This window comes from Tenebrio molitor, chromosome 1, assembly GCF_963966145.1.
Source record: "Tenebrio molitor chromosome 1, icTenMoli1.1, whole genome shotgun sequence".
Classification (NCBI taxonomy): domain Eukaryota; kingdom Metazoa; phylum Arthropoda; class Insecta; order Coleoptera; family Tenebrionidae; genus Tenebrio; species Tenebrio molitor.
In genome coordinates, this window is record NC_091046.1 from 2,230,225 (window position 1) to 2,244,454 (window position 14,230).

The 14,230-nt window shown below is 39.1% G+C and overlaps 1 protein-coding gene and 1 long non-coding RNA gene across 4 annotated transcripts in view; one reads left to right on the plus strand and one right to left on the minus strand.

The window, feature by feature from the left end:
• Positions 1 to 3,729: 3,729 nt before the first annotated feature.
• Egfr (epidermal growth factor receptor) overlaps positions 3,730 to 14,230 on the plus strand; it is a 70,919-nt gene continuing 60,418 nt past the window's right edge. For 2 of the 3 annotated variants that reach the window (XM_069050537.1, XM_069050546.1), the window contains exons 1-2: positions 3,730 to 4,022; positions 5,462 to 5,473. In XM_069050537.1, coding sequence (XP_068906638.1) covers positions 3,944 to 4,022; positions 5,462 to 5,473 — 91 coding nt within the window. In that variant the 5' untranslated portion in view covers positions 3,730 to 3,943. The remainder of the gene's footprint in view (positions 4,023 to 5,461; positions 5,474 to 14,230) is intronic. The other variant, XM_069050555.1, reaches the window with a different exon arrangement.
• Positions 4,153 to 5,583, minus strand: LOC138132911 (uncharacterized). The gene is made up of 3 exons (XR_011160222.1): positions 5,007 to 5,583; positions 4,516 to 4,952; positions 4,153 to 4,463 (listed from the first exon to the last, which is right to left on the minus strand). It is a non-coding gene; the product is annotated as an uncharacterized lncRNA (long non-coding RNA).

Consider the following 14,230-nt stretch of genomic DNA (forward strand, 5'->3'; position numbering starts at 1 on the left):
GTCAAACAGACACAAATTGACATAAATTGACAAATTAAATTTCCAATTCACAGTTAATAGCCGCCAATTCTACAGTCAACTGTCAGTTTTGTCAATGAGTTGATAATAACAATGACTAAACCGTAATTGATTTGGCAATAATAGCCCTGATAATTTTTTTGTTTATAAATTTTCAATGTATTGATAAACCTATGACGGTGCAAATTGAGAGTACCAGTTATTATTGATGTTATTTATTAAGCATTCTTCGACAATTTGATAATTCTATGCAAAAAAAACGAACACACTTTCAACAAGCTTTTTCGAAATTTACACTTTGCCGGATAATGTTTTCTTTGCTTCTTAGTTTCATTATTGTAACGTAAATCGATAATAATTATATCGTGTGTTCCACAAAAAACTCACTCGCAGCAAGCCATGACAAAAGTGAAGTATGTCTTAGTACCAGATGTGAAATGAACTACTAAAGTAAATTTATAGGTTATCTGTCACTCACAATATGATGAAAATTTGTAAGTAACAAATGAACTACTTCCAGTGATCCTAAAATCGACATGACCAGTCTATCTATCTCTATAGTCATGGCTTACTGCGAGTGAGTTTTTATTGGAACACACGATATGATGTAGGTATGAATTAATATTTCGGGAAAAATGTGGTAGGTAACGGACGTTCAAAACATTCGTAGTTAAGCAAGTTTTCTCATTCTTCATTCTTGTACAGGGTGATTCAAGTGTTACCGCCCGAGCGAAAACATCCACTTCTAATCGATTTAAAATTCAGGAATGATTGTGTATCGTTGTAAAACATTCTGTAAAAATTAAAACTTTAATGAAACAAGTAAATATTTCATTTTAATTCAATAACCGCTAGATTAATTTACATAATTTTTTTATGAGATTCCTTTCAAACATTTAGAAAAAATTTGGTGCCATTGAAATCATGAAAACATCATCGGTTTCGGAAATAACTGGAATTTGATATTAAAGTGCAAGATTTAGCTATGATTTATTATTAAATTGGGCGGTCACTTCCACAAAAGAGATTGACATGGCTTGTACCCTTTAGGGACTTAAGAATTACTAGAAAAGTTGTCAACAGATGTCTACCAACAATGAGGTATTTATTTATGACACTGCAGTTGTAAATCTTGGTCATTTTTCGCTCTCATTGTTAAAATTGGAATATGTGATTCAAAAACTAACAATTTTCTTTCGATGCGAATTTCATAAATGTGTTCTTTGAATTCATTGTGAATTATGAGCGTGTACAATTTTTTTTTTTGCTCAAAATTGATTTTTTAAATTTATGGCCGATGAAGCTTCGCCGTACGTTACCGGAAACAAAAGCGAAAACCAGACCATTTGACCACAAACTTTTAAGTTTGCAGTGTCGGGTGTTGTCAACAGAAATGAAAGAAATGTTAAATTATCATTGTCAAACAAACGACTCTTTTTAGGCAAATACAGGGTGGACCATCGTATAGCATTTTCTCAATAAACCATATTTCTAATCATCCTAGAAATTTGAATTTTGCGGTCAGTGATCTACACTGAAAGTACTACAACATGGATTTTTTATTTTTTCAAACAGACGCTCCAAATGGCGTCAGGACGCTAAAACATAAAAAAATTAGAATTATTTAATTTTTTTATCGACTCCCTGGATTGAGAATACCACAGAGAACTCATTTTTGATATTAAAAATTATGAAGGAAGCATTGATTTCAAATTAATTGACGTAATAATTTTTGGTACCAAAATGTGAGTAATTTATGACGACGACCCTCGATGGGTCATATTTCTGATTGACAATGGTCACTTACCACAAACAACCAGCTGTGAATCATAACTGGCGGCGCGGTCCTGGATTTGTAAGCTATTGGAGCCCCTTGTAAATCAAACTTTACCACCTCTTGATGATTTCCATCATTTTAAAATACTACCATAAATATGCTACTACTTTGCTCGTAGATATTAAATGTCAATTTATTCAGTTATTATCCTGATTTAAGTGGCAACTTTTGTATAATCATAATCGACATTGCCCTGTGGATGAGACTTTAAAAAAAAGTCCGGATTGCTTTATTACTTTGATAATAAAATGCTATCAAAATCAACTTTCACATCAATTTTGTTTTCTAAAAAATAATTATGCCATGTTGTAGTATCAAAATTGAAGATCATTTCCTCCAATTTTCATCTTTTTTTGACCATTTTAAATAGGTTAAATTTAAAAAATGCCATACGATGGTCCACCCTGTAGGTAGGTACATAGTTCAATTTATTGATAATTCATTCTCGAGTTTGTCAATAACAGCTTTGTTTAAGAAAAGTTGACATTAAAATTGTCCTTTTATTGGAAATAAAAACATGGACGGACGTTATCTTTTCTCAAAATTGGTTGCAAAAAAACGCAAACTGACACATTTTTATAATTTTTTCATAGTGTGAAATCTTCTTTCAAGAGATAGGAATGAACGTCAAAATTCAATGACATTTTAAAAAATTATTCGATGGGAATTGTCAATAGACAGTTAATTGACAAATGGACAAAATCAAATTTACATTAGGAACATTTTCGTTTTCCGTTTTTTTTTTGCAACCAACTGTAATCAGTTTTTTAATGAATTTATCATTTTTTCTACGATCGTGCAAAAAGTGAGTTTTTTTTAGTGGAAAAAGTGCCTCTTAATTGCACTAGTGCAATAAAGTCTTTATTGCACGCATCTGTCAACAGTCTGTCTACGATCGTGCAAAAAGTGGGTGTTTATTGCATTTTTCACACACGACGCACAGGCCTGAACTGTTGTTTATCGTTGTTTTTTTGTTCGATCGTAGAAAAAATGTTGTATGCAACACGTGCAAAAAGTGTTATTGCACTTGTTGCATAAATAACTATTAAATCGAAATTCACTGACTTCGACAGGTTTGTTGTTCAAAGTTGTCGTTGTTATAGATTATTAATGATGATCAAAGCTTTAACGAGTTGATATGTTGATAATGATAATTAAAGTTTCAAATGTTGTACATACTTTGACGGAGTTTAATGTGGCTCTGCACTGTCAAGTGTCAGCATTACGAACTGACAAATGATGTAAATTCTCAGAATAGTTCGTCCTAAAATGATTTAATAAGTTCAATTTCAAGTTTGTTAGCGTTTCTGCCGATTCCCATGTAGTACGAGAACAAAAACCACCAAGCAAAACATAAATAAAGCAAGTACAGTTGCAGCCGTGAGTGACACGATGACGGTAGTTCTCACTACAAGTTCGCCAACTGAAAAACGCAAACAACCGCTAATTGCACTAATAAATTTCCAGTTCCACATTGACAACTCCGAGCCGAACTCTTGAATGAGTTCATTGATCCATCGACAACCCATCGAGGGATCATCTCCGAAAAGCGCATCCTTCACAACTCAAAATCCCAATTGCACGGACTCGCAATCTGCGCTACCGCATTACGTAAATCCAACCACCCAGACCGGGCGTCACCCTGCCCCCTCCACGCGCCGTCCCCACCGCCCCACTGGGCCGCACCACGGACTTTTTCATCTTTCCCCAACAATAACACAGATCGACATTCTTGAGCGCAAGAAGCGGCGTAACTCCGTCTTCGTCTCTCCTCAGCGAGGTTACCTGTTGCTTCCAAGGTCACCGATACCTGTGCCGCTCGGCCGCTCTCGGCTGCCGGGCTGCCGCCGACGACGCCGTCGGAAAGCGCGACGTTCAATTGTCATTCCGTTGCGAGTCGCCGCGAGGTGGAGTTGTTCGGCTTGGGAGCTTTCGCGAGCAACAGGTTGTCGCGTCCGTCGTACTTATTTCGTTTTTATCAGTTTCTTGACAGTTCGGCTTCGTCTGTGATGACTTAAGTCGGATAGGTGGAGGTGATCAGTGCTAGAATGAGTGTATTTTGTTTTTGAACTCGAGTCGTCTCACAAAATGGAGATCTTGCTTTTGGGGATAGTCTTCGCGGTGTGGGCCCCCTTCGCAGGGTGCAACTCGGACATGGCCGTCAGAGGTGAGTGGCTACGGCGAAACGTCTTATTTAATTAATTTCGGAAGATTACTCACGAGATCAGTCGAACAGAACCGTATTTATTAAATGGAACCGTAATCGTACTCGGATGGTTCTTAATTATCAACTTGGGAATTGAGATATAAATTATTATTGTTCGGCTATTGTTGACATTAATTGTTTCTCTTGTTGTTCACAACACAAAGAACTATTAATATCCATCCTATCATAGAACAATATTTGTTATTTGCTTTGAGGAATGTTCTTCTGCAAATGTCGCATTTCGTCACTTTGTCTCAATATTGATTGACGGCGCAAGGAGCGCCTCATAAATTCCACCAAACGTCAAAAGGGCCCCCATATCAATAGCTCGGGTCGGTCAAAGCGGCGCGTCCATTATTCCTCAAGGTATTCATCACATAATCACTCCAAAAAGACCGTAAACTAGAAAATGATTTTGTTAGAGATTTTTTTTTTGTAATTAATCGGGACTTACCACAAGACGGCTTAATTTTGATATGTCATTCTCTTATGTCAATTAAATTCAAACAGCCCGGACCACAACAAATTAAAAAAAAATGCGAAAATTAACAATTAAGCGTTGTTGTCCATTCTGAATTGATTTTTGGAACCTTTTAGGGGACGCTAATTGTTAACACTACATCTTTCAGTGTTCTTGAAGACTGTTTGATTGTGTGTGGAACAAAAAAATCTTCCTGGTCAGATTACAGATTAAGGTCCGTTCACAGCTAAAGCGTCTTGACAGCTCGTCAAATTTTCTTTAAATTTTCCTCTTTTTCTTGAAACGTTCGCAACAAGCCATAACGGGTGTCGCAGAGGTCACGAAAACCGATGACTAGCAAAATACCGATGCATACAATTTACGACGAATCAAACGCTGACTCGAAAAAAGTCGGCGCAATTTCCGGTGAACTACAACAAAATAAATTACAATCCAAAATATATGTTTCGCGGGACAAAAAATACATTAGCTGTCACTGCTTCGCTTCTTCATCTCGAGCCTCCGCTTCGATCCGGTCGTTGAACACCCGCCGAATTTCGTTTAATTAGGGCCCGGAAAGGGGGACACGTGGAGGCTGCGGTCGAGATTTCCGGACGTAACCTCTTCGGAACGTTTTTTTCGTGTAATTGCCAGAGCTTTGGACGCATCGCCGGGCCAAGGGCCACGGGGTCGGGGGTCAATTGGCAGCACTGCAGCGTGCTTTCTTGCCAGTGCAGCCGGCGAGGAATTCGGACGGGCTAGAGATCAGCTCGGAAATAGAGATGGGCCCCCCCGGATCGACGTTAAATCTCAAAATTGTTGTTTGTCTCGACGCTGGACAGTTACTTTCATGGGGCACGGTTGGCAACGGCCGCCCCGAAACGTCAACGAATTGCAAATTTGGGACAGTTGGTGTAAAATGCGTTTTATTTGCCCCCAGAAGCTGAATATTGTGAGTTGCCACCAGCGGTCGAGGTCTTTAGTCTGAAAAACTGAAAAGTATGACGTAGTTGCTGTTCGAAACAAATTTCGCAGAATTAGACGTTCGTGTGAGTACTAACGTATCATGTCCCAACTTCTCTCATCATTTTATTTTTTTATGAACACTATTGTGCAATTTGTTATGTTTTGTAATGGTAATCAACTCGTCAATCGACTGGTTGACAAATTTATTTGTGTAAAAACGGTGTTCGCAATAACAAATACATAACCTCACATTTGCACGAAAAATTATGATTGACAAATTTATCAAATTCTTGTTCGATTGACCGGTGAGCGTCAGTCTGTGCAAAAGGGAAATAGGAGAGGAGAGAAAGAGGGGAGTGGCGCAGAAACCGCAGACATAACATCATGAGCAAGAAGAGATAAATGGTGATGGAGAAGGAGAAACCAAATCCGGGCTTAAGAAACACAAGATAAGAAAAAAATGTATCGAATGTTTGCTCCTGTTATTTGCTTGATTATTAATTTTCTACGTTGAGGGGTGTACACACTGTACACACATTATTCTTGGTTCTGAAGAGGGTAGCAGAAGGACCCCATGGTAGAGGAAACCTGCGGCAGATGATTCGTTGTGACTGGGTCAAGCACGCCCCCCACAAAAAATATAGAGTTTCATTTGTTTATCCCGGTAATTTCTGAATGGGGTGCAGGTAAAAATCGCGTCCACCTGTCGGTTTTCCCAGCCCCACGTATGCTAAATCAACAGAAAATGAGAAATTCGAGAGGGAAAGACGAGAAAAAATCTCGGCTGTTTGCCTACCTGGCCTTGTTCACATGACCCCCGGCCCCATAAAAAAACGTCCGCCGGAGCGGGGGTGGGAATTCGGGTCGGCATCCAAAAGAGGAATTATTACTCTATCGGATTCTGGAGTGTTTAAATTAGGCCGGAGCCGGGCGGATGATTTATTGGCAGTAAAAGTGGAGTCTCTCCGGTCGTAAAGTGCGGAGGGTGGATGGGTCAGGAGCGGACTGTTAACGTGCACCACATTCTTGACTGTTGCGGTTAACCGAAGTATGTACTTCACGGTGTCCGCACACCAATGCCGCTGCAGCGGCTCGCCTTCCGCACCAGAACTCCGCCGCGGCCTCAGATCGGCGAGGCCGGAGGCGGCCTTGGGGCCGGCAAGAGGCGCGACCAAGACGGCTCGATCGGGTCCAGATCGGATCGGCGGCGAGGGCACAATGTCGAATCGGGCAAGTCGATGACTAATCGCCAATAAAATTTTATCTGGGCCGTAAATTTCCGATATCAGCGATGATGGTGCGTGCGGCCATAGCCGCCGCCGCGCGAGTTTGTTTTTTAACAAGAAATTATTCGAAATGTGAATCACTCATTAAGAACAATTTCGCCGAGATGATAAAGACGTGGCGGTGTCAAGGACTGCCATTAAGCGTTTCGCGATCACATAAATAATTTCTGAATTATGACTTTATATGGCGGACGTCTGGTCGCATTTTCGACGATGACCATATTTGCATCGTCCGGAGCCGGATCGGTTTTATCTGGACGTGCCATCGTCCATAAATCATCTTAATTTGTAAAAATCAAAATGGCGGAACGAGGGACGTTTCCGGGTCGGTGATGGATGGGGGCTTCCTGATGAGAGAGGCGCAACGATACTCGATCGAACCGAAACAGACTTATCACCTGACCGGGACTGATGAAGTTGTTGTTGTTGGTCCTGTTTCGATGTTAATCTTCGAATTATTGAAATGCGGAGACGTCAAAACATGTAGTTAAAGAGATAAGAGACGGTCGGCATTTAATTTGTTTTTAAATCGGCGCATTTTTCGCTTTTCGTGGTTTATTAAGAGATTCGGTGAGGTCGTTGAATTTTAATTGGGCGATAATCAGACATTCTTCTTTCTCCTCGTTAAGAATTGAAGCCATTTTTGGCGGTGCGTCGTCGTCTGGGACCGGACTTGAAGGAAAGTTGACGTCAAGACCGGACGAGATTAGAAATTGTGAGATTTTCGGCTCGGTTTTGTGAAGCGTTGGTCTTGCAGAAGTCAAAACAATCATTTATTAAATTTGGAGAGGTCGTCAGGTTAAGATTTTCAAAAGTGAATACATTTAAAATGATAATTATGTAGTTTTTGCATTTTTATTACAAATATGAAAACCAAGGAGAGATTCATTAATTTTAAAATTCCACTTCTTGAATAAGTTATAAGAAACAAGAAGACAAAGGAATATAAAAAATGGATATTTTTATTCTGATGTTTTCCTATAAATAAAACAATTGATGATTTACACAAGTCGTAATTTACATTTGTATGTAGTAGATTCCACAATTTAAACCCTCTTCAAAAAAATTACTGCTGAGATGCATATTTAAGGGTTGAAATTGCGTTCTGGAAATTGGAGATTTTTTCGTCTATAACTCGAAAATTAACAGAAGTTCAATACAAATGCCGTAGGATATGTATTTTACAACGCTCCAACTAATCAGGAACTCGGCTTCGCCTCGTGCCTGAAACCTAGTTTTCGCGCTATAAAATACCCCTACCGTACTCTAATGTAAACAACCATTCTAACAAGAAACGTCAGAAGCTAACAACTTCTTTCAGTTTTTCCAAATGACTACCTATTTATTTGTACCATTTATTTTTCATGAAATTATCTTTATTGAAGACCCTCTAAGTGGAGCTAATTTTAAAGCACGGAACATATCTGTGTTATCATCTCCCAAATACATAATAAATAATTGTATAAAACTATAAATTAACGTAAATATGTTTCTTGGAAAATTAAAAACGGAGATGAATGAATGAATTTATCAGTTCTGAAAAATATTGTGCAAACCTTTCTGGTAAATTTGCAGATTTGACGCAAAGCTGTCGGGTCAAGGCTTCCGAAATTCCATTTTTGATTAAGATTTTGATTAACCGATAACTCTTTGTTGTATTTATTTCATTAAAAGTTGTTCAGCCTCTAAAGCCGCCACAAATGAGGTCATGGTTTTGCCTGACATAGTGTACACAGTAATTATTATATCAAAAACTGCACAGCGGGAAAATGACTTCAGGAATACATAATTCACAACACTATTTTTTCTTTCCTTTTTCGTAATATTGCCGATGTATCACAAAGTAAACTTACGCAGGTGAGAAAATATTTTGATGAAATAGTTAGCGCTCGAAAATGGTGTTAATTTTTCGGAAAACACCAAATACGAAGACTTTTGGTGGGGCCATGTTCTCGCAAAATCGCGTCCTGTGGAGGCGAATGACCGCCAATCGGCAATTGTCCCCTCGCCGCCCCTTATCAGGCCACATTTGCATGGTGCAATACCCGGAATGTAACCAATTTGTTCCACGTGACCTCATTACCGCTCTAATTGGTGATAAAACCTAATCGACAACTGCATCTATTGTGCGATCCGTCATGGACATAATCTGGCCTTTATCAAATTAATTAATCGCGACAGGACAGAACGATCCGGAGCGACCATGTTCTTTGGGTAATTAACAACAGAACGCATCGGTACGACCCAGATTCCAAGGAAGTGGCGATTTTCGAGTGGATGAAGAAACTGCGCTCGGACAGGATGCTGTCGAAGAGATGGCGTTAATTACCGTTGCCGCTTTAATGGGTTATGTTCGCTTTTATGTCGACACAAAGAGACAATGCAAACTCGATAATCGCCTCAATATAAATAGTGTAGGCTTTGAATGACTCCGCCGCGATTATCACAATCTAATCCAAATATGGACGGTACTATCACGCACCAGACTGCGAACTATTCGTGACACTCTTACATATGTTAATGGGCACTCATCTCGAGAACCGGAAATGCTTTTCTTAGGTCTAATTCCACGTTTTCCTTGTCTTTACTGAAGTACCGTCAGTACTGGTACCGCCAAACCGGTCGATAAATCGATCGCCGGTACCTTTTGCATAATCAGAAGATCAGAGGAACAATCTCTTCGTAGGTCTAATTTTATGGGTTGCGGGTACCACCTTGGGTGGAGACATATGGGTTCGGTACCTCCAAACCGGTCGACAAATCGATCGCGGTACCTTTTACATATCAGAAGATCAGAGGAGCATCTTGTCGTAGGTTAATTTCATGGTTTGCTTGTCTTTGTTGCCGGTACCTCGCTACGCGGGGACAAATTGCGTTTGGTACCGCCAGACCGGTTGACAATTCGATCGTTTCAGTACCATTTGCATAATCAGAAAATCAGAGGAGCAGCTTTTCATGGGTCTATTTCCAATGTTTGCTCGTCATTGCTCTAGTACCATCTTCTCTAGTACCATCTTTGCCGGTACCACCGTGCTCGAAGACAAATAAGCGTTCGATACCGCCCGACCGGTCGACAAATCGATCGTCGGTACCGTTTGCATAATTAGCAGATCAGAAGAGCATCGTCAACAGGATGCGAGGAGTGTCGCGTAATGAATGAACATGTTTTTTTTTCTCCTCCACCATTCCTGTACGTCGTCTTGACCCGAACCCGTCAGTCCAGTTCGACATAAGGACGATGACGATCGCGGTGGAAGATAGAGGAGGAAGGAAAATCGATTGGCGTAATCATAAATATTGATTAGGTGGTGATTAAATTGGAAAGAAGCGATGAAGATGTCCGATTCGTGACATTTAAATATCGGAATCGTGATCCGAGATTGTGATGAAGTGGGTTCGTGAAGAGGTGAAAGTGTGGTCGATTAACTGTTCCGGTGCGATTTGTACGAGTACTAGAGGTTCTGTGAACCGAATGGTACGACCGAGATGGAGAGATTGCAGTTAGGTGCATGCAGTTAATGAATGTTGATTCTAGGAAGGAACGAGTTGGTACTCGTAGCAAATAACACTGAACATCTTAAATCTTTTTGTAGCAAGTGAAAAATTAGAAGAAGCAACTGTAACGAGAGAAATTTTTTAAATAAGATTTATTATGGTCTTAATGTTGTCTCACACGGAAACAATGTGTCGAAAGGATCCCTTCAGCTTTTGGTAATGAAGTACCTTCTCAGAGAATTGGTACAATGAATTTATGTCTGAGAGAGTTTCACTTGCCGAATTTTGATACAGAAAACTTTGCCACCATTGTCCGGATGATAGAAAATTATCTATATAATTATAAAAAGTACTTTGGGCTTTGGAATAAGTGATCTTGCATGATCACTTGAAACTTGATGCTCCATGGTTTAAGTGATATTGGAAAAATGCAACGTAAAGAAACAAAACAAAAAAATGCAAGAAAGGTTCTCTAGAGCAGTCTACAAACAACGAGATGTCCTAAGATGTATCAAGATTACTTTTTTTTTCAATAAAATGTCGCCCAAAAGTGGAATCAAATTATAACCATATCCATCTTACAGTCTCGACCTGAACACTTAGTTGATTTCTTTTTCGTTTTCTAAATTGAAAGTCTCAAATCAAGGTCTTGAAAGTTTTGAAATCTCGTTTCTGAAATTACCTAGAAAAATGGAAATTTTTCGTTTTGATATTCCATCCAATCCATGAATGGTGAAGATTTTGGAACAGAAAAATAAAAATGTCTTGAAAAACATGTTTCTCAATTTGTTACAAATGTTTTCAACAAGTTTTGAGAAACTGAATTCTTTCTGGTGTGCGATCGAAAAAAAAATCGAGATGGCCATGATTAATACACTTCAGTTGGCAGCACGTAAACATTTAATTCAAATGTCATCAGATGTCATTAATTACAATAGTAACTGTCATTTCGGATTTTCAAGGCACTTACCAACAACTTGTCTTGATTATTTTGTTTTTCCATACCTGAAAAACAACGTGTTCAAAAACAGGTCTGGCACAATTCCTAAATTAACGCAAGTAATTACTGATAACTGCAATTTAAAATTTAATTGATGTCCCGACTTCGCAAAGGTTATTTGAAAACATGAAGCGAAGAAAGTAGCATTATGTTTGGAAGCTGAAGGCAGACATTTCGAACATTTACTCTACTTCGTAAATACGATTGAAGCTCCTCATGATTCTTTTACAACCGACAGGTCACACATAATGCACTCCTTTATGAAAATCAAGATTTCAACGTTCTCAAAATCACTAACCTAACTTTTAAGACTGACATCTGATAATTGAAATTTTAACGAATTGCCAACTGAAATTTTTGGTCACAGCCACTTTTTCACTGGGAAAATTTTGGAAAAATTTACTAGTTTAAGCTTTGCGAGAATGACTTCGTAACAGTTAAAGGTCTTGGAAAAACAAATCAAAAATTCGTATTTTTGACAAAACTTGAACTCAAATCTAGGTTTTCTCACGTGTTGTGGCTAAATCCGCTGTCGCCATGGTTCTCTTTAGGGACAAGTTTGACTTCACACTTACAGTAAGAGATAAAAAGCAACACCTTTCAATAGATACAACTTTACAAGTCGTGACTTGTTTTGGGATATCGTATCTGTGTAGTAGAATGTAATATTATTAGTAGATTATTCAAACAAAGACGAATTCATTATTGTTTGGCAATGCTGAACTACTCTAACGAATTCATGCTAAAATGTAAGCACCTTTTGCAGAACAATTTCGTACCAAATTTGTACCTTACGCTTTTACATCCAGATTTAAACCCCACAGGAAACATGTGGCAGTTGACAGAGCTGTTTTCTTGCCTAGTTCTTCTAATCTAATTCAAACTGAACTAAATAGGTCAGTTTTGTATTTTTTTCTCGAGAAAATAGATTTCAGAGACATACCAAGCTCAATCTCAAATTTTGCCATCTCACCTCATTCACTCCTTCTTTCGCGATACTCAGAAACGCGATTTTGCAAACGCGATAAGAGTTTTCATAGCAGATCCAATTTTATTGAATCAACTTTCGCAATGATTAATATTTAATTTTTGAGTCATACATCATTTTTATCAATCACTTTGTTATCTCCAATCTAAATACCTTTTCAGATACAATTTTGTTTTCAACTTTTCAAGTATTTTATCGCTGACAATTATTCAATCGTATCAACAAAATTAAACAGATGCCATGCCTTTAATTTTTACGCCAAAAATATTTCCCATTTATCATTTTGTTTCCTTATCTTTCAAATTTTCTTTCAATATTATTTTTGAAACTTTCCCCGCCGGAAACGGCTCCACTTGTGAAAAAATTCTTTGTGCAACGTGTTTATTTTATGTATTTGTTTTGATTTGATCTATGTATTTATTTTGATACGTTATCCGTGGAGAGGTCGCTCCCACCGACTCACAAAAACTAGATCGCTCCTTGTGCGTCCAATTCGCGTAAACAGAAGCGCGGTTGTACACACCAGGACAACAAACCAACAAACAACCTCCTTCGCCGCGGATTCCATCTCCGTTTGTTTATTTTGACAGGAGCAGTCCCCGCTTTTGTATATTTAATTGGCGTTGAGCCGTCTGAAGTCTTAATGGTGGCAGTGAATTAACAAACACATCATACGAGCCGTCACTCTCGTTGCGACTTAACTGTTCGCCAGTCAACGAACGCCGTTTGGCCACGGGGCAGAATCAATTCGAAAAAAAAAATGGAAAAAAATCGCTTTCCATTACTCCATCACGTCGTCATAATCGCCTTGTTCTTGCCATCGTCGCCATCATCACCGCGGGTCAACAAACCGCAAGTCGTGTAAATGGCAGAGAAACGGACGCCGTAGTTGATTCATCTCGAGAACTGTGGCTTCTTGTTGCCGCCACCAAATACGGCCCTTGCCACCACAACCTGTCGCCGCATGGACGGTGGGAACTGGCGGCGAGAAGCGTAAATGTCCGCGTACGCCGCAGTTATTTTCGCGAGATGGCCAGGTTCAGGTTTACGAGCGTATGCCTCCAGGCATAATTGATTCGAACCTCATTTGCACCCGTATGTTTACCTGTGAGCGTGGGCAGAGCCTAATGATCGTTCATTATCGAGGTGGCAATAAAACATGAAATCTTGAGAGAAATTCGCGTCGTTTCGAATTTATGGCCTGAGACGTAGATGTGACAGTCGATAATGGCGGCGACGGACGAGTTTCCCGCCAAAAAAAGTCGCGAGGTGGGCGGGGCGACTGCTGAAAGCGGATCCCCAACAAGTCTGTTGGGTTTTTTTGGAAATTACAAGACTTACTTGCGTTGCTGGAAATTGAAGTTTTGGAAGAGAAAGCGTGACATATCGTGGAATACATCTAAAGTGAACGTGGTAGTAATTGGTAGATCTCTTGATTATATTTGGAAGGCTTTTTTTTTTGGAAACTGATACCTTGAAAGGAATTGGTGGATCAGTCTAAAATCAGATTGAAGGGGCGATACTGTTGGAATTTTAAATAACCATGAAGAATAGGAAAGAAGCTAGAGTTTTTGATCAGATCTGCGTGGATTTAGAAAGTAAATAATACATAGAACGAATAAATAATGGAACATTGGGTGCGATGTGGGAACTGCAAAAGAAACATTCTGTGTGGAGTATAGGTGTTAGAATATAAAAGAAATGAAATTACGTAAATAGATAATGTTGGAATGTATTGCGGGAGAAGGAAACACCAAGAACCAGGCGTTAAAAAAGATTGACGAGATACGAAAAGACACAGGAGTCGAAAAAAATTGTACACGTGTTTGAAGGAATGGATAAAGTTGATGCGCATATGGAAAGTTAAGAACAACATACAACGAGAAAGAGAGAAAAAAGAAGAAAAGTAATGAACTGAGGTCACTAAGGATATTAATTAGAAGAAAGGAAGAAGAGTGAAAGAGGAATCAAAGT